Source organism: Pristiophorus japonicus, chromosome 22 (genome assembly GCF_044704955.1).
Source record: "Pristiophorus japonicus isolate sPriJap1 chromosome 22, sPriJap1.hap1, whole genome shotgun sequence".
Lineage (NCBI taxonomy): Eukaryota > Metazoa > Chordata > Chondrichthyes > Pristiophoridae > Pristiophorus > Pristiophorus japonicus.
Window position 1 is genome coordinate 70,256,036 of NC_091998.1, and position 21,054 is coordinate 70,277,089.

The following is a 21,054-nucleotide window of genomic DNA, read 5'->3' on the forward strand; positions in this document are numbered from 1 at the left end:
GCGGTTCCTGCTCCTGATCACTGTCGTCTCCCGACATTGCGTGAGGAATGGATCAGGCTGGGCTGTGACGTTCACTTAGGACTGAGATGAGGAGAAACTTCTTCACTCAGAGAGTTGTTAACCTGTGGAATTTCCTACCGCAGAGAGTTGTTGATGCCAGTTCATTGGATATATTCAAGAGGGAGTTAGATATGGCCCTTACGGCTAAAGGGATCAAGGGGTATGGAGAGAAAGCAGTAAAGGGGTACTGAGGGAATGATCAGCCATGATCTTATTGAATGGTGGTGCAGGCTCGAAGGGTCGAATGGCCTACTCCTGCACCTAGTTTCTATGTTTCTAGGATGACTAGTCTGTAAACATTCACTACGCAGGTTCTGGTGGAACAGCGTCTCCAATGGCCAGTTTGATAGGACAACAGTAGGTGGCACAGAGACATTGATATGAGTGGGCAAAAGTGTGGCAGGTGCAGTTTAATGTGGGGAAGTGTGCGGTTCTGCACTTTGGACCCAAGAAAGATAGATCAGAGTATTTTCTAAATGGTGAGAATCTGGGAACTTTGGAGGAGGCGAGAGATTTAGGGATGCAAGTACCGAAACCATTAACGATAGTGGACAGGTAAAGGCTGATGGAATGTTGCCTTTATCTTGCGAGGGCCGGCATACAAAGGGGCCGACATTACCCTCCAACTGTACACAGCTCTGGGCAGTCAGCCATCTGCAGCCCTGTGAGCAGATCCGGACCCCGCCCCTCGGGAAAGTGAGCCGGGGTCAGGGGGTGAGCCGGGGTCAGGGGGTGAGACGGGGTCGGGGGGTGGGCTGTGAGCCGGGGTCAGGGGGTGAGCCGGGGTCGGGGGGTGAGCCGGGGTCGGGGTCAGGGGTGAGCCGGGGTCGAGGGGGGGACCAGGGTCAGGGGAGGGGAGTGAGCCGAGGTCGGGGGGGGGGATGAGCCAGAGTCAAGGGAGGGTGGTGAGCCGGGGTCGGGGGGGGGGTGAGACGGGGTCGGAGGGGGGATGAGCCAGATTCAAGGGGGGGTGGTGTGCCAGGGTCAGGGGGTGAGCCGGGGTCAGGGGGTGAGCCGGGGTCGGGGGGAGCGGTGAGCCGAGGTCGGGGGGGTGAGCCGGGGTCGGGGGGGGTGAGCCGGGGTTGGGGGGCGGGTGAGCCGGGGTCGGGGGGGGGGGGGTGAGCCGGGGTCGGGGGGGGGGGTTGAGCCGGGGTCGGGGGGGGTGAGCCGGGGTCGGGGGGGGTGAGCCGGGGTCGGGGGTGGGGTGAGCCGGGGTCGGGGGGGGGAGAGCCGGGGTCGGGGGTGGGGGGTATCGGCCTGGGAGGGGGAACAGCGCAGATTCTCCGCAATGATACTGGGCTAAAAGCTTCAATTGTGAGGACAGGTTGCCCAGACTGGGCTTGTGTTATCTCCAGTACTGATGATAAATGGGAGATCTAATCAAGGTGTTAAAGATAATTAAAGAAGTCGAGAGGGTAGACAGAGAGAAACTATTTGCTCTCGAGGAGGGAGCCCAGAACAAGAAGCGCAGGCCATTCGATATTCTGCACGTGCACCGGCTGTGCGCTGAGTGTCTGCGCAACTTCAGGAGACATTGCGGGGCAGAAACCTTAACATTAGAGCCCGGCCATTCGGGGGTAATGTCAGGGAGCACTTCTTCACACAAAGGGCCGTGGGAATCTGGAACTCTCTCCCCCAAAAAGCTGTTGAGGCTGGGGGTCAATTGAGAATTTCAAATCGTAGATTGGTCGATTTTTGCTAGGTGAGGATTGGGTCACAGAACCAAGGCGGGTAGATGGAGTTAAGATACAGATCAGCCATGATCAAATTCAATGGCCACAAACAGGCTCGAGGGGCTGGATGGCCTCTTATTGTTCACGTGTCCCTGAGGATGAAATGGCACTGAGGACCAGGCCAGCTCTGGTGCTGGGTGCTGAGTGTGTGGGTGCTGAGTGTGTGGGTGCTGCTGAGGAGAACGATCGAGAGTGTGCCTGTGGCAGTGCGCACCGCACAGCGTGGATCTTGGGGAGAGGCGAGCGCAGTGCTTCGAGGAACACTGAATGTCACTGAGGTGCAATAGGTCAGATCCAGCCTGACCGATGCAAGCAAAATACTGTGGATGCTGCAAATCTGAAATTAAAGCAGAAAATGCTGGAAATACTCAGCAGGTCAGGCAGCATCGGTGGAGAGAGAAACAGAGTTAACGATTCAGGACTGTGACACTTCGTCAGCACTGGAAAAAGTTAGAGATGTAACAGATTGTTAAGCAAGTGCATGAGGAAGGAGGGAGAGGGGGAGAGAAGGAGAGGTGGTGGAGGGAGGGAGAGGCGGAGGGAGGGAGGGAGAGGGAGGGAGGGAGAGGCAGAGGGAGGGGAGGAAGGAAAGGGAGGGAGAGGGAGGGAAGGGAGGGACAGGGAGCACAGTGTCACTGGTTCTGCTGTAATTTAAACTTTTAATTCCAGAAGTTGTTGAGAAATGATTTGAAAGGTTTGGGAAGAAGTAATGAAAGCGAGAGTCGCTCCCCAACAGTCCCAGAGAAACCCACTCCCCTCCCCCAACCCTCTCCCCTCCCCCCAACCCTCTCCCCTCCCCCCAGCCCACTCTCCCCAACCCACTCCCCTCACTCCAATGCACACCCCTTCCCCCCTCCCCATGGCTGGACCAGCCCCTCTCTCTCACTCCCCTCTGTCCCTCTCTCCCCAAGCGCCCCCCCACTCCCCAGTACCTCTCTGTCCCTCCTGCAGCCCCCCCTCCTTCCCCCATCCCACTCTCTCCCGCTCTCTCTCTCCCTCCCCTATCCCCCCCCTTCATAGAATCATAGAAAAATTACATCATAGAAGGAGGCCATTCGGCCCATCGAGTCTGTGCCAATCTTAAAAGTGCTACCCAGCCTAATCCCACCTTCCAGCTCTCGGTCCGTAGCCCTGTAGGTTACGGCACTTCAGGTGCACATCCAAGTCCTTTTTAAATATGATGATGGTTCCTGCCTCTACCACCCTTTCAGGCAGTGAGTTCCAGACCCCCACCATCCTCAGGGTGAAACAATATTTCCCCATCACCCCTCTACAAACTACTTTAAACCTATTCCCCCTGGTTGTTGACCCCTCTACCAAGCACAATAGGCCCTTCCTATTCCTGAGATGAACGGATTGTCATATGAAGAAAGGCTGAGTAGGTTGGGCTTATACTCATTGGAGTTTAGAAGACTGAGAGGTGATCTTATTGAAACGTATAAGATTCTGAGGAGGCTTGACAGGGTAGGTGCAGAGAGGATGTTTCCCCTTGTGGGGAATCTAGAACTAGGGAGCATGGTTTCAGAATAAGGGGTCGCCCATTTAAAACAGAAATGAGGAGGAATTTCTTCTCTCAGAGGGTCGTGAATTTTTTGAATTCTCTACCCCAGAGAGCTGCGGAGGCTTGTTCATTGAATATATTTAAGGTGGAGATAGACAGATTTTTGAATGATAAGGGAATGAAGGGTTATGGGGAGTGGGTAGGGAAGTGGAGTCAGGATCAGATCAGCTCGAGGGGCCAAATGGCCTAATCCTGCTCCTATTTCTTATGTTTCTATGTTCTATCCGGACCCTTCATCATTTTATACACCTCAATAAGCCTCCTGTTTCAAAGAAAACAAATCCAGCCTATCCAATCTTTCCTAATAACTAAAATTCTCCAGTCCAGGCAACATCCTCGTAAATCTCCTCTGTACCCTCTCTAGTGCAATCACATATTTCCTGTAATGCAGTACTCTAGCTGCGGCCTAACCAGTGTTTTATACAGTTCGAGCATAACCTCCTTGCTCTTGTAATCTATGCCTCAACTAATAAAGGCAAGTATTCCGTATGCCTTCTTAACCACCTTATCTATTTGCCCTGCTACCTTCAGAGATCTGTGGACCTGCACTCCAAGGTCCCTTTGTTCATCTACACATCTCTACTATTTAATAAAGGCCTAGCTCTGTCAAGCCCATGTGGTGACTGATGTGTAACGGTCACCACACGTTAAAAAAATCCACGCACAGGCATCTTCCATCCCCTCAACTGGAGTTCAGGACTAGAACATCGGGTCCTTCATTAAAACATCTGTGAACTCTGGTGGAAGCAAGTCATCCTCGTTCGAGGGACCGCCTGTGATGACCATTTAATGTATTACCTTTGCCTTATTAGCCCTCCCCAAATGCATGAGCTCACACTTCTCCAGATTGAATTCCATTTGCCCCTGTTCTGCCCATCTGACCAGTCCATTGCGATCTCCCCCAGCCCTGCTGCCCTCCTGTACAGGCTGCAGTGCGGCCAGGTGCCGCGGGGTGGCGGTGCTGCGGGAGGACCAGGCTGCTATGGATCCTCCGGCCCACAGGCGGCGCTGCAGCGCAGGGTTCCGCTTGGCGCGGCGCTCACTTCTTGGTCTTGGCGGAGTCCTCCAGCGGGCGGCGGATCGGCTCCAGGAGGTGAGCGGGAGCGAGAGCGGGAAACCGGGGAAAAGGCGGAAAACAGTCGGGGGTCTGGGCCCGGGTGCACAGCGAGGCCGCAGCTGTGTGCGGGAGGCCGGGGAGCGGGGATGGGGTCCGGGGAGCGTGGGGCCCGGATCGGGCCTACTCTTCGGGCCTCTCTCCCTCAGCCTCGGCCTCCCACCGCGCGGCCCCGGGACAGAGCGCGGGAAGCGCCGCATCAGGGCCCTGAGCCCCAGGCCTCGGCCTTCACCGCCAAAGATCGCCTCACAAATCGCTCCCAAATTATCCAATCTCTCTGGAACAATCTCCCATTTTCCATCTGATATAATTTGCCCTAATTTCTCGGAAGCAATTTATCCTATTTTCTCTGTTTGACAATCTATTCTATTTTTTCATTCTGATACAATCCATCTTATTTTCTCTGGTGCAATCTATTCTATTTTCTCTCTCACAATCTATCCTAAATTCTCTCGAATACAATCTATCCTATTTTCTCTCTCTCTTACAATCAATCCTATCTTCTCTGCTACAATTTATCCTATTTTCTCTCATACGATCTATCCTCTTTTCTCTCTGATACTATATCTCCTCTTTTCTCTCTGCAATCTATGCTATTTTCTCTCTGATGCAATCTATCGTATTTTCTCTTACAATCCATCCCTTCTAATACAATCTATCTTATTTTCTTTGATATAATCTCCTATTTTCTCTGATACAATCTATCCTATGTTCTTTGATACGATCTATCCTATGTTCTCTGATGCGATCTATCCTATGTTCTCTGATACGATCTATCCTATGTTCTCTTAAAAAGATCTATCCTATGTTCTCTGATACAATCTGTCCCATCTCTTTTACAATCTATCCTATATCCTCGGATACAATTTATCCTATTCTCTCTTGATACAATCGATCCTTTTTTCTCTCTGATACAATCTAATTTTCTCTGATACAACCTATCCTATTTTCCCTGATACGAACTTCTATTTTCTCTGTTACAATCTATCCTACTTTCTCTGATACAATCCATCCTATTTTCTATATTACAATCTATCCTATTTTCTTTGATACAATCTCCTATTTTTTCTGATGCAATCTATCCTATTTTCTCTCAGAAACAATCTATCCCATTTTCTCTCTCTCATACAATCTATCCTATTTTCTCTCCGAAACAATCTATCCCATTTTCTCTCTCTCTGATACAATCTATCCTATTTTCTCTCTGATACAATCTATCCTATTTTCTCTCTGATACAATCCATCCTAATTTGTCTCTGATACGATCTATCCTATGTTCTCTGATACGATCTATCCTATGTTCTCTGATACGATCTATCCTATGTTCTCTGATACGATCTATCCTATGTTCTCTGATACGATCTATCCTATGTTCTCTGATACGATCTATCCTATGTTCTCTGATACGATCTATCCTATGTTCTCTGATACGATCTATCCTATGTTCTCTGATACGATCTATCCTATGTTCTCTGATACGATCTATCCTATGTTCTCTGATACGATCCATCGTATTTTCTCTCTGATACGATCCATCCTATTTTCTCTCTGATACAATCTATTTTATTTTCTCTGATACAATCTGTCCCATCTCTTTTACAATCTATCCTATATTCTCGGATACAATTTATCCTATTCTCTCTGATACAATCGATCCTTTTTTCTTGCTGATACAATCTAATTTTCTCTGATACAACCTATCCTATTTTCCCTGATACGAACTTCTATTTTCTCTGTTACGAACTTCTATTTTCTCTGTTACAATCTATCCTACTTTCTCTGATACAATCCATCCTATTTTCTCTATTACAATCTATCCTATTTTCTTTGATACAATCTCCTATTTTTTCTGATGCAATCTATCCTATTTTCTCTCAGTAACAATCTATCCCATTTTCTCTCTCTCTGATACAATCTATCCTAATTTGTCTCTGATACAATCTATCCTATGTTCTCTGATACGATCTATCCTATGTTCTCTGATACGATCTATCCTATGTTCTCTGATACGATCTATCCTATGTTCTCTGATACGATCTATCCTATGTTCTCTGATACGATCTATCCTATGTTCTCTGATACGATCTATCCTATGTTCTCTGATACGATCTATCCTATGTTCTCATACGATCTATCCTATGTTCTCTGATACGATCTATCCTATGTTCTCTGATACGATCTATCCTATGTTCTCTGATACGATCTATCCTATCTCTTTTACAATCTATCCTATATTCTCGGATACAATTTATCCTATTCTCTCTGATACAATCGATCCTTTTTTCTTGCTAATACAATCTAATTTTCTCTTTTACAACCTATCCTATTTTCCCTGATACGAACTTCTATTTTCTCTGTTACGAACTTCTATTTTCTCTGTTACAATCTATCCTACTTTCTCTGATACAATCCATCCTATTTTCTCTATTACAATCTATCCTATTTTCTTTGATACAATCTCCTATTTTTTCTGATGCAATCTATCCTATTTTCTCTCCAAAACAATCTATCCCATTTTCTCTCTCTCTGATACAATCTATCCTATTTTCTCTCCGAAACAATCTATCCCATTTTCTCTCTCTCATACAATCTATCCTATTTTCTCTCTGATACAATCTATCCTATTTTCTCTCTCATGCAATATCCTATTTTCTCTCTGATACAATCCATCTTAATTTGTCTCTGATACGAACTATCCTATGTTCTCTGATACGATCTATCCTATGTTCTCTGATACGATCTATCTTATGTTCTCTGATACGATCTATCCTATGTTCTCTGATACGACCTAGCCTATGTTCTCTGATACGATCTATCCTATGTTCTCTGATACGATCTATCCTATGTTCTCTGATACGATCCATCCTATTTTCTCTCTGATACAATCTGTCCCATCTCTTTTACAATCGATCCTATATTCTTGGATACAATTTATCCTATTCTCTCTGATACAATCGATCCTTTTTTCTTGCTGATACAATCTAATTTTCTCTGATACAACCTATCTTATTTTCCCTGATACGAACTTCTATTTTCTCTGATACAATCCATCCTATTTTCTCTATTACAATCTATCCTATTTTCTTTGATACATTCTCCTATTTTTTCTGATACAATCTATCCTATTTTCTCTCTGATACAATCTATCCTATTTTCTCTCTGATACAATCTATCCTATTTTCTCTCTGATACAATCTATCCTATTTTCTCTCTGATACAATCTATCCTAATTTGTCTCTGATACAATCTATCCTATTTTCTCTCCGAAACCATCTTTCCCATTTTCTCTGATACAATCTATCCTATTTTCTCTCTGATACAATCTATCCTATTTTCTCTCTGATACAATCTATCCTATTTTCTCTGATACAATCTATCCTATTTTCTCTGATACAATCTATCCTATTTTCTCTGATACAATCTATCCTATTTTCTCTGATACAATCTATCCTATTTTCTCTGATACAATCTATCCTACGTTCTCTCTGATACAATCGATCCTACGTTCTCTCTCATACAATCGATCCTATTTTCTCTCTCATACAATCTATCCTATGTTCTCGCTGATGCAATCTATCCTATTTTCTCTCATACAATCTAACCTATTTTCTCTGATACAATATCCTATGTTTTCGCTGATACAATCCATCCTAATTTGTCTCTGATACAATCTATTCTATTTTCTCTCCGAAACCATCTTTCCCATTTTCTCTCTCTCTGATACAATCTATCCGATTTTCTCTGTCTGACAGTCTATTCTATTTTATCATTCTGATGTAATGGATCCTATTTTCATTCTGATACAATCTATGCAATTTTTGCTGATGCAATCTATATACTATTTTCTCTTGTTTCAATCCATCCTATGTTCTCTGATACAATCTATCCTCTTTTCTCTGATACAATCTATCCTCTTTTCTCTCTGATATTATATCTCCTCTTTTCTCTCTGCAATCTATCCTATTTTCTCTTACAATCCATCCCTTCTAATACAATCTATCTTATTTTCTTTGATATAATCTATTTTCTCTGATACAATCTATCCTATGTTCTCTGATACAATCGATCCTATTTTCATTCTGATACAATCGATCCTATTTTCATTCTGATACAATCTATCCTATTTTCTCTCTCGGTTACAATCTATCTTATTTTCTCTGCGATACAATCTATCCCATTTTCTCGCTCTCTCATACAATCTATCCTATGTTCTCTGATACAATCCATCCTATTTTCGCTGTTAAAATCCATCCTATTTTCTCTGTTAAAATCCATCCTATTTTCTCTCTGATACAATCTATCCTATTTTCTCTGACACAATCTATCATATTTTCTCTCTGATACAATCTATCCTATTTTCTGCCGATACAATCTATCCTATCTTCTCTGATACAATCTATCTTATTTGCTGACACAATCTCTTATTTTCTCGCTCTCCGATACAATCTATCCTATCTTCTCTGCTACAATTTATCCTATTTCTCTGTTACAGTGCATCCTATTTTCCCTCTAATAAAATCTATTTTATTTTTTCATTTTGACACAATCCATCCTATTTTCTCTCCGATACAATCTATCCTATTTTCTCTGACAATCCTATTTTCTTTGATATAGTCTATCCTATTTTCTCTGATACAATCTATCCCATTCATTCCAATACAACCATCCTATTTTATCTCTGATACAATTTGTTATTTTCTCCCTCTCTGATACAATCTATCCTATTTTTCTTGACAATCTATTCTATTTTTTCATTCTGATACAATTTTCTCTGACAATCATATTTTCTCCGATACAATCTATCCTATTTTCTGCCGAAACAATCCACCCTATTTTCTCTCCGATTCAGTCTTTCCTATGTTCGTTGACACAATCTATCCTATTTTCCCTGATACAATCTGTGCTATTTTCTCTGTCTTACAATCTATCCTATTTTTTCTCTCTCTCTCTCTCTCTTACAATCAATCCTATTTTCTCTCTTTTAGAATCTATCCTATTTTCTCTCTCTTTTACAATCTATCCTATTTTCTCTCTCTTACAATCCATCGTATTTTCTCTGATACAATCCATCCTTTGTTCTCTGTTAAAATCCATCCTATTTTCCCTCTGATACAATCTATCCTATTTTCCCTCTGATACAATCTATCCTATTTTCCCTCTGATACAATCTATCCTATTTTCCCTCTGATACAATCTATCCTATTTTCCCTCTCGTACAATCCATGCTATTTTCTCTGAAACAGCTATCCTATGTTCTCTTGTACGATCCATCCTATTTTCTCTGATACAATCTATCCTATTTTCTCTGATACAATCTATCCTATTTTCTCTGATACAATCTATCCTATGTTCTGCCGACACAATCTATCCTATTTTCTCTCCCATACAATCTATCCTATCTTCTCTGCTACAATTTATCCTATTTCTCTGATACAATCCATCCTATTTTCTCTCCGATTCAATCGATCCCATTTTCTCTCTCATACAATCTATTCTATTTTCTCTGATTATAGTCTATCCTATTTTATCTGATACAATCTATCCTATTTTCACTGTCTGACAATCTATCCTATTTTCTCTGATACAATCTATCCTATGTTCTATCTGTTACAATCTATTTTCTTTCTGGTGCAATCTATCCTTTTTTCACTCTGATAAATCTATCCTGTTTTCTCTGATACAATCTGTCCTGTTTTCTCTGACAATCTATCCTGTTTTCTCTGATGCAATCTATTCTGTTTTCTCTGATACAATCTATCAACTTTTCTCTGATGCAATCTATCCTATTTTCATTCTAATACAATCTATCGTATCTTCTCTGTTACAATCTATCCTATGTTCTCACTGATACAATCTATCCTATTTTCTTTGATACAATCTGTCCTATTTTCTCTGATACAATCTATCCTATTTTCTCTGATACAATCTATCCTATTTTCCCTCTGATACAATCTATCCTATTTTCCCTCTCGTACAATCCATCCTATTTTCTCTGATACGGTCCATCCTATTTTCTCTGATACAGTCTATCCTATTTTCTCTGATACAATCTATCCTATTTTCTCTCCCATACAATCTATCCTATCTTTGCTACAATTTATCCTATTTCTCTGATACAATCCATCCTATTTTCTCTCCGATTCAATCTATCCCATTTTCTCGCGCTCTCATACAATCTATCCTATTTTCTCTGATTATAGTCTATCCTATTTTCTCTGATACAATCTATCCTATGTTCTCTCTGTTACAATCTATTTTCTTTCTGGTGCAATCTATCCTTTTTTCACTCTTATACAATCTCTCCTGTTTTCTCTGATGCAATCTCTCCTGTTTTCTCTGATGCAATCTCTCCTGTTTTCTCTGATGCAATCTCTCCTGTTTTCTCTGATGCAATCTATCCTGTTTTCTCTGATGCAATCTATCCTGTTTTCTCTGATACAATCTATCCTGTTTTCTCTGTTACAATCTATCCCGTTTTCTCTGATGCAATCTATCCTATTTTCATTCGAATACAATCTATCGTATCTTCTCTGTTACAATCTATCCTATGTTCTCACTGATGCAATCTATCCTATTTTCTCTGATACAATCTATCCTATTTTCTCTGATACAATCTATCTTATTTTCTCGCTAATACAATCTATCCTATTTTCTCTCTAATACAATCTATCCTATTTTCTATCTGATACAATCTGTCCCATCTCTCTGTTACAATCTAACCTATATTCTCGGATACAATTTATCCTATTTTCTCTCTCATACAATCGATCCTTTTTTCTTGCTGATACAATCTAATTTTCTCGAATACACTCTACCATATTTTCCCTGATGCAAACTCCTATTTTCTCTGTTACAATCTATCCTATATTCTCTCTGATACAATCTATCCTATTTTGTCTCTGATACAATCCATCCTATTTTCTCTGATACAATATCCTATTTTGTTTCTGTTGCAATCCATCCTATTTTCTCTGATATAATTTATCCTAATTTCTCTGATACAATCCATCCTAATTTCTCTGATACTCTCTATCCTATTTTCTCTCCAATACTATATCTCCTATTTTCTCTCTGATACAATCTATCCTATTTTCACTGTCTGATAATCTATTATATTTTTTCTCTCTGTTACAATCTATCCAATTTTCTCTCCATTTCAATCTATCCTATGTTCTCTCTGATACAATCTTATCTATTTTCTTTCTGGTGCAATCTATCCTGTTTTCTCTGATACAATCTATCCTGTTTTCTCTGATACAATCTATCCTGTTTTCTCTGATACAATCTATCCTGTTTTCTCTGATACAATCTATCCTGTTTTCTCTGATACAATCTATCCTGTTTTCTCTCTGATACAATCGATCATTTTTTCTTGCTGATACATCTAATTTTCTCTGATACAACCTACCCTATTTTCCCTGATGCAAACTCCTATTTTCTCTGATACAATCCATCCTATTTTCGCTCTGATACAATCCATCCTATTTTCGCTCTGATACAATCTATCCTAAGTTCTCTCTCTGACAATCTATTCTATTTTTTCATTCTGATACAATCTATCCTATTTTCTCTGATGCAATCTATCCTATTTTCTCTCACTGATGCAATCCATCCTATTTTCTCTGAAACAGCTATCCTATGTTCTCTTATACGATCCATCCTATTTTCTCTGATACAATCTCCTATTTTCTCTGTCTTATAATCTATCCTATTTTCTCTGACAGTCTATTGTATTTTATCATTCTGATGCAATCGATCCTATTTTCATTCTGATACAATCTATGCCATTTTTGCTGATGCAATCTATCGTATTTTCTCTCTTACAATCCATCCTTTTTGATACAATCCATCCTATTTTCTCCCTGATACAATCTATCCCATTTTCTCTCTCTCTGCTACAATCTATCTTATTTTCTGATGCAATCTGTTATTTTCTCCCTCTCTGATACAATCTATCCTATTCCCTCTGTTACAATCTATCCTATATTCTCTGTTACAATCTATCCTATTTTCTCTTGTTACAATCTATCCTATTTTCTCTGCGATACAATCTATCCTATATTTTCTCTGATGCAATCTATCCTATTTTCTCTGATATTATCTATCCTATTTTCTCTGTTACAATGCATCCTATTTTCCCTCCGATACAATCTATCCTATTTTCCCTCTGACACGATCTATCCTATTTTCCCTCTGACACGATCTATCCTATTTTCTCTGATACAATCTATCCTATTTTCTTTGACAATTCTATTTTCTCGGATATAGTCTATCCTATTTTCTCTGTCTTATAATCTATCCTATTTTCTCTGTCTGACAGTCTGTCCTATTTTCCCTCTGATGCAATCGATCCTATTTTCTCCCTGATACACTCAATGCTATTTTCTCTCTGCTACAATCTATCCTATGTTCTCTCTGAATCTATCTATCCTATTGTCTCTCCGAAACAATCTATCCCATTTTCTCTCTCTCCGATGCATTCTAGACTATTTTCTCTTTGTTTCAATCCATCTTATTTTCTCCCTGATACAATCTAATCCTATCTTCTCTGTCTGACAGTCGATTCTATTTTTTCATTCTCATACAATCTATCCTATTTTCTCTCCGATACAATCTATCCCATTTTATCGCGCTCTCATACAATCCATCCTATTTTCTCTCTCTTCCAATCTATCCTATTTTCTGCCGATACAATCTATCCTATTTTCTCTCATACAGTCCATTTTATTTTCTCTCTGATACAATCTATCCTATTTTCTCTCTTACAATCTATCCTATTTTCTCTCATACAGTCTATTTTATTTTCTCTCTGATACAATCTATCCTATTTTCTCTCATACTGTCCATTTTATTTTCTCTCTGATACAATCTATCCTATTTTCTCTCTTACAATCTATCCTATTTTCTCTCATACAATCTATCCTATTTTCTCTCATACAATCCATTTTATTTTCTCTCTGATACAAACCAACCTATTTTCTCACTGATAATTTATCCTAATTTTTCACTGATACAATCTATCCTATTTTTGCTGACAATCCTATTTTCTCGCTGATACAATCTATCCTATTTTCATTTTCTCTGACGCAGTCTATCCTATTTTCCCTTTCTCTGGTACAATCTATCCTATTTTATCTCCCTGTGATACAATGTATCCTATTTTCTCTGACTGATACAATCTATCCTATTTTATCCTGTGTTTTATCTAACACTGTGTCCGAAGCTAGGATTGTCACCCTCGTGTCCCTGACGGGGTTGTGATCAGACCGTGGCCCCTGTCACCGCGAAGGGCACAATGACTGAGTTGGCCGATCTCCTCAATGACGGTGCTGGCACTGGTCAGTGCTGCACACACCATCAGGAAGTGCTGAGCAGTGTGGGGCACGGCTGTGACTGGGCTCTAGAATGAATCCGGTCAAGGGACCTTTACCTTCAGTAGGGGAAGGAACAGAATTGGAGCGTGATGGGTCTTTAATAAACAATAGGACAATGTTTGAGGGTTCTGTTTAAGTCGTCTTGCTAGACGAAGGCAGCAGTGTTGTCAGACTGGAGGCGCCCCGTTGGGTGGATCGCTGCTGTGCTTTAGACTGGGGAGATGGTGATTATGGAGCGAGCTCTCAGTGCAATCCAGGTTCCAGTGTGTGAACTGTCTCTTAATCTCTTCTGTTTTTCAGGTTAGTTTTAGCTGAGTCAGACGCGGCCTTCTGAGTGACGACATCCTGTGCTTGGTTGGTGAGCAGTACCGAAGGAGCAATGTGGGGCAATCAGTTTCAGGCTGCCGGCAAGGCAGGTGCGTACTGAGTGAGACTGGTATTGTTTGAACTGTGGGTATTGGACACAACAGCAGAAATCACACAAAGGGTGCACACTAGTACTTGCTTCATCACCTCTAAACATTCCCAGTGCTCCACTCACTGCATGTCCATTCCGGCCTTGGCTCCTCGTCTCCCGTTCCCTTCTCAGTCGTCTGCTCTCCCTGGGCCTATGTGTTCCTGGTCACACACTCAGCACCCCATCTCTTAATTCCTCGTCCAATGCACCCCACCTCTTGCCACATTCTCACTGGCAAACCGAGTGTTGCTGTGCCCGTACAACAGTGCGGTGGGACAGTTGGCAAGTATTGTCACCTCCAGTTACGTTAGGGGCTTCTGGCATGCACTGAGGCATTCAATAACAACACAAACACTGGCGGCGGGTTATCTAAAGAGAAGCTCTGACTTGGTATTGTCTGGCGGATGTTCTTAAGTGATGGCATCACGTGCTTTCTGGAGAGGAGGATGGGCTTGAAGGTACCCCCCCCCCCCCCCCCCCTCCACCCACTCTCTTTCTCTCTTCCCCCATGGGTGGGTGTATAAACTTGGTGTCTGATGCTGACTGGTTCTGATGTCTGCGTTCTTCCCCTAGGTGCTCATGGCCAGCAACAGTCGCTGCTGGGACCCGGGCCACCATCCATACAGCAGGCCTTGCTACAGGTAACCGCACCACACACCGGCCGAGCTACTCTCTGAGTGGGCACTTGGGGTGATTGAGCCGTCACTCTGGGGAGTGGGGTAAGGGTGTGCTCCGTCACTCAGTGGGCGGGGGGCAATGGTGAGTGCCGTCACTCGCTATTTGGAGGGGGGAGTGGTTCATGGTGAGTGCCTCAGACGGTGTGTGTGGGGGGGTGGAGGTTAATGGTGAGTGCCGTCACTCGCTGTTTGGAGGGGGGAGTGGTTAATGGTGAGTGCCGTCACTTGGTGGGTGTGGGGGGCGGAGGGGGGGGGGCGGTTAATGGTAAATGCTGTCACTCAGTGGAGGGGGGGAATGGTGAGTGCCGTCACTCGGTGGGTGTGGGGGGGGGGGACTGGTGAGTGCCGTCACTCGGTGGGTGTGGGGGGGGGAATGGTGAGTGGCATCACGTGGTGTGGGGGGGTGGGGGGGAAGGGGAATGGTGAGTGCTGTGTATTTCTGGATTGGATTCACATTGCGCATCGCGGGCCTGCTCCAGAACGTGTGCAGGTTATCGGGTGGTGGAATTGCAATCCTGCTGAGTTACCCCTGCTTAAAGCACCGCCCGTGTACATCGGAACCAATGAAATGTAGCGAGAGCCTTTGTGGTGAAATGGAGGCATCTCCAGGTGGATGTAGGAGATCGGATCTTCATCTTCAGCCGTACTGCCGTTCCCTGTCGATCTGTGTGTTGATCGAGGTGCTAGTTTTGGGGAGTAGAACTCTCCCATTTCAAGCCCCCAGTCTCAGCATCGAGCCCTCCCAGCTCCGGTATAATTGCACTCTGACTATGTGCAACCTGATCACTGCATTGTCCGATATTTTCTAACGTTTAACTGTTTTCTATTCAGTAGTTGCCGGTCATTTGCTGCATCCTACTCTCAGTGCTATGTCTACTGTTTGTCTTCCCTCCTTTGTTTTTAACTCCCTGCCTCACTAAAATGCCTTTCTATCTTTAAGCCTTCCGTTTTGATGAAAGGTGCCTGCAGCTTGCCTGTTCTCTGGGCAGATGCTGGCTGGCCTGTTGTGTGTTTTCCCCCTCCTGAGGCTGCGTGTCTTGGGCAGCAATGTGCCAAGTGCTGCCGTCACATTCGAGCACGAGCTGAGGGCAGAGCGCAATCGAACCCCTGTAAATACCTGATGTTTGGATCATAAGGGAACCGAGGATATGGAAATGGTGTGATAAAGGTGGAGCTCAGTTAGAAGATCAGGCAGCAATCCCATTGAATGGCACAGCAGGCCGAAAGGCCGACTTCTAATTCTTAAATCACAAAGCATATATAACTCTTTAGCTCTTTTCAAAGTTAATTGTCATTGTATCGAAGTGTAATAACTAGGCAGGCTAGATTATGATATCTGAGCTTCTGATCCCATATGCTCTCCATCACAAATATCGCCTCCTTACACATCTGGATGTGTAGTAAACAGAAAGATAGGAATAGACGTCAGGCTGGTGGAATGGGCAGGCGTGGCAGATGAAATTCAACGCAGAGCAGTGTGAGGTGATACATTTGGGTAGGAAGAATGAGGAGAGACCACACACACACTGAACGGTACAATTTTAAAGTGGGTGCAAGAAGAGAGACCTGGAAGTGCTTGTGCACAAACCTTCCAAGGTGGCAGGACAGCTTAACAAAGCAGTTAATGAGGCATACGGCATCCTGGGCTTTCTAAATAGAGGCACAGACTACAAAAGCTGGGAAGTTATGCTAAACCTTTAGAAAACACGAGTTCGGCCCCAGCTGGAGTATTGTGTCTAATTCTGGGCACCGCACTTTAGGAAGGACATGAAGGCTTTGGCGAGGATACAGAAGAGATTTCCGAGAATAATTCCAGGGATGAGGGTTTGGAAATACTGGAGAAGCTGGGGATTGTTCTCCTTGGACCAGAGAAGGCTAAGAGGAGATTTGATTGAGGTGTTCAAAATCAGAAGAGTTTTGATAGAGTAAGGAAGGAGTGTTGGCAGCATGAGGAAAACCTTTTGTACGCAATGAGTGGTTAAGATTTAGAAGGGGTGGGGGAAACAGATTCAATAGTAGCCTTCAAAAGGGAATTGCATAAATACTTAGAGCAAAGATTGCAGGGGAAGAGCAGGGGATGGGATTAACTGGATTGCTTTTCGAAGGAGCCGGCACAGACTCGATGGGCTGAATGGATTCTTTCTGTGCTGTAAGATTCTATGTGCTTACCAACCATGTAGACAATTGCCAGCATAATTAGGGTTTCTACCATGCAATTTTAGTGGGTGTATATGCCTCTGTGGTGTCCCTGGTTCATTATAAAGCTGGAATGTACATGTGCCGGCTGGCAGGGTGGACAGGATCAGACTCAGTTGCGATGCCCTTGCAGTCCAATATCTGCCCGACACACAGCTGGCCGGTTTCCACTGGAGGGTGAGCACGAAATTGTGTCGCAGCACTTTTCAGAACCGGGTAGGATGCTTGGACAGGAAAGGCTCTAGTGTACCTGTCCCTTTAAGGGGCGCTGCTGGAGATTTGCTGTCCCTTTAAATGATGCCGGTTCTGTTGCTATTGGCAGGGCCACCAGCAGGCGGGCCAGTCGCAGAAGCAGCGGGTGTTTACTGGTGTGGTCACAAGCCTCCACGACTACTTTGGGTTCATTGATGAGGAAGTATTGTTCCATCTGAAGTAAGTGGTGCACGAGCCAGCAGAGAGTGTAGTAATGCAGGGCCCCTTTAATGGCGCAGGCAAGGCGCAGGGCCCCTTTAATGGCGCAGGCAAGGCGCAGAGCCCCTTTAATGGCGCAGGCAAGGCGCAGGGCCCCTTTAATAATTCCCATTATTCCTGCCCTGTTGGGATCTGAGCCACAGACCACAGTTGCTGTGAGTTTGATCACCGGTCTGTGCCACAATGCCTCTGGGTCAACGAGGAGAACATTTACCCGGCGACCCTGCTCATGATCAAATGAGTGTCCAATGAGGCACACAGTAATCAAATAGCTGGCCTTAATGTACATACAAGCTCACACGAAGAATAGCCACTGTGGTAAGGAGCCAGTGTGCCCACACCCCCTGTGCCCGCGGGGGCCCCCATTACCACACCCCCTGTGCCCGCGCCCCCCCATTACCACACCCCCTGTGCCCGCGGGGCCACCCTCCCCTGTGCCCGTGGCCCCCCCCCCCCCCCCCCCATTCCCACACCCCCTGTGATTTCTGGCCCATGCCCAGCCGCCCTAATCACAGGGAGGGTTGTGACCTGCGCTGGCAGCGATGAGCAGGTTAAGCAGCATGTGGAAGCGAGTTCTGATCTGTGCGTGTGTTTGTATTGCAGTGTGGTGAAGGGACGGATGCCCCTGGTTGGGGAGCGAGTGCTGGTGAAGGCTGTGTTCAACCCCAGTCACTCGGTGAAGTGGAGTGCGCTCAAAGTCCAGGTGCAGCCCACTCAGGTACAGGCTTTAGTGGAGCAGGGAGGGAACTGCAGCAGTGAGAGGCAGGCGGGCACACACTGACCCTGCAGGCAGCTGCATTGCCTTTTCCCGCAACCGCCTCCCCCACGTCGGGAGGCGGCCTGGAGCCACTGCTGGGTAGTGTGAGGCAGGGCCTGGCACTGAGGTTAAGGCACAAGCACCCACCCCGTCTCTCTCTCTCTCAGCCTCTCCCTCTCTCGCAGCCCCTCTCTCTCCCCTCCTCTCTCTCTCGCAGCCCCTCTCTCTCTCTCTCTCGCGCAGCCCCTCTCTCTCTCTCTCTCGCGCTGCCCCTCTCTCTCTGTCTCTCTCTTTCTCTCTCTCGCGCAGCAACTCTCTCTCTCTCTCTCTGTCTCTCTCTTTCCTCTCTCTCGCAGCCACTCTCTCTCTCTCTCTCTCTCGCAGCCTCTCTCTCTCTCTCTCTGTCTCTCTCTCTCTCTCTCTCGCAGCCCCTCTCTCTCTCTCTCTCTCTCTCGCAGCCCCTCTCTCTCTCGCAGCCCCCCTCTTTCTCTCTCTCTCTCGCAGCCCCACTCTCTCTCTCTCTCTCTCTCTCTCACGCAGCCCCTCTCTCTCTCTCTCGCTGCCCCTCTCTCTCTCACTTGCAGCCCCTCTCTCTCTCACTTGCAGCCCCTCTCTCTCTCTTGCAGCCCCCCTCTCTCTCTCGCAGCCACTCTCTCTCTCGCAGCCCCTCTCTCTCTCTCTCTCTCTCTCTCTCTCTCTCGCTGCCCCTCTCTCTCTCTTGCAGCCCCTCTCTCTCTCGCAGCCCCTCTCTCTCTCGCAGCCCCTCTCTCTCTCTCTCGCAGCCCCTCTCTCTCTCTCTCTCTCTCTCGCAGCTCCTCTCTCTCTCTCTCGCTGCCCCTCTCTCTCTCTCTCGCAGCCCCTCTCTCGCTGCCCCTATCTCTCTCTCGCAGCCTCTCTCTCTCTCGCTGCCCCTCTCTCTCTCTCGCAGCTCCTCTCTCTCTCTCGCAGCCCCTCTCTCTCTCGCAGCCCCTCTCTCTCTCTCTCGCAGCCCCTCTCTCTCTCTCTCGCAGCCCCTCTCTCTCTCGCAGCCCCTCTCTCTCTCTCTCGCAGCCCCTCTCTCGCAGTCCCTCTCTCTCTCTCTCTCTCTCTCTCTCTCTCTCTCGCAGCCCCTCTCTCTCTCTCTCTCTCGCAGCCCCTCTCTCTCTCTCGCAGCCCCTCTCTCTCTCTCTCGCAGCCCCTCTCTCTCTCGCAGCCGCTCTCTCTCTCGCAGCCCCTCTCTCTCTCTCTCTCGCAGCCCCTCTCTCGCAACCCCTCTCTCTCTCTCGCTGCCCCTCTCTCTCTCTCGCTGCCCCTCTCTCTCTCTCTCGCAGCCCCACTCTCTCTCTCTCGCAGCCCCTCTCTCTCTCTCTCTCTCTCGCAGCCCCTCTCTCTCGCAGCCCCCCTCTTCCTCTCTCTCTCTCTCTCTCTCTCTCTCTCTCTCTCTCTCTCCCTCTCTCTCTCTCTCTCTCTCTCTCAGCCCCTCTCTCGCTGCCCCTCTCTCTCTCGCTGCCCCTCTCTCTCTCGCTGCCCCTCTCTCTCTCGCTGCCCCTCTCTCTCTCGCTGCCCCTCTCTCTCTCGCTGCCCCTCTCTCTCTCGCTGCCCCTCTCTCTCTCGCTGCCCCTCTCTCTCTCGCTGCCCCTCTCTCTCTCGCTGCCCCTCTCTCTCTCGCTGCCCCTCTCTCTCTCGCTGCCCCTCTCTCTCTCGCTGCCCCTCTCTCTCTCGCTGCCCCTCTCTCTCTCGCTGCCCCTCTCTCTCTCGCTGCCCCTCTCTCTCTCGCTGCCCCTCTCTCTCTCGCTGCCCCTCTCTCTCTCGCTGCCCCTCTCTCTCTCGCTGCCCCTCTCTCTCTCGCTGCCCCTCTCTCTCTCGCTGCCCCTCTCTCTCTCGCTGCCCCTCTCTCTCTCGCTGCCCCTCTCTCTCTCGCTGCCCCTCTCTCTCTCGCTGCCCCTCTCTCTCTCGCTGCCCCTCTCTCTCTCGTGCCCCTCTCTCTCTCGCTGCCCCTCTCTCTCTCGCTGCCCCTCTCTCGCTGCCCCTCTCTCTCTCGCTGCCCTCTCTCGCTGCCCTCTCTCTCGCTGCCCCTCTCTCTCTCGCTGCCCCTCTCTCTCTCGCTGCCCCTCTCTCTCTCGCTGCCCCTCTCTCTCTCGCTGCCCCTCTCTCTCTCGCTGCCCCTCTCTCTCTCGCTGCCCCTCTCTCGCTGCCCCTCTCTCTCTCGCTGCCCCTCTCTCTCTCGCTGCCCCTTTCTCTCTCGCTGCCCCTCTCTCTCTCGCTGCCCCTCTCTCTCTCGCTGCCCCTCTCTCTCTCGCTGCCCCTCTCTCTCTTCGCTGCCCCTCTCTCTCTCGCTGCCCTCTCTCTCTCGCAGCCCCTCTCTCTCTCGCTGCCCCTCTCTCACTTGCAGCCCCTCTCTTTCTTGCAGCCCCCCTCTCTCTCTCTCGCAGCCCCTCTCTCTCTCTCTCGCAGCCCCTCTCTCTCTCTCTCTAGCTGCCCCTCTCTCTCTCTCGCAGCCCCTCTCTCGCAGCCCCTCTCTCTCTCTCTCGCAGCCCCTCTCTCTCTCTCTCTCTCTCTCTCTCTCTCGCAGCTCCTCTCTCTCTCTCTCTCGCAGCCCCTCTCTCTCTCTCTCTCTCTCTCTCTCTCTCGCTGCCCCTCTCTCTCTCGCAGCCCCTCTCTCTCTCGCGCCCCTC

General features: G+C 46.4%; 1 protein-coding gene across 1 annotated transcript; it reads left to right on the plus strand.

Annotated features, from left to right (window-relative positions):
- The first annotated feature begins 4,375 nt into the window (after window positions 1-4,375).
- Window positions 4,376-18,424, plus strand: LOC139234662 (cell cycle and apoptosis regulator protein 2-like). Its single transcript, XM_070865344.1, has 5 exons — window positions 4,376-4,447; window positions 14,143-14,258; window positions 14,873-14,940; window positions 17,495-17,604; window positions 18,247-18,424. Exons 2-5 carry the CDS (start codon window positions 14,222-14,224, stop codon window positions 18,422-18,424), a joined length of 393 nt encoding a protein of 130 aa, XP_070721445.1. The 5' UTR covers window positions 4,376-4,447; window positions 14,143-14,221.
- The last annotated feature ends 2,630 nt before the right edge of the window (window positions 18,425-21,054 follow it).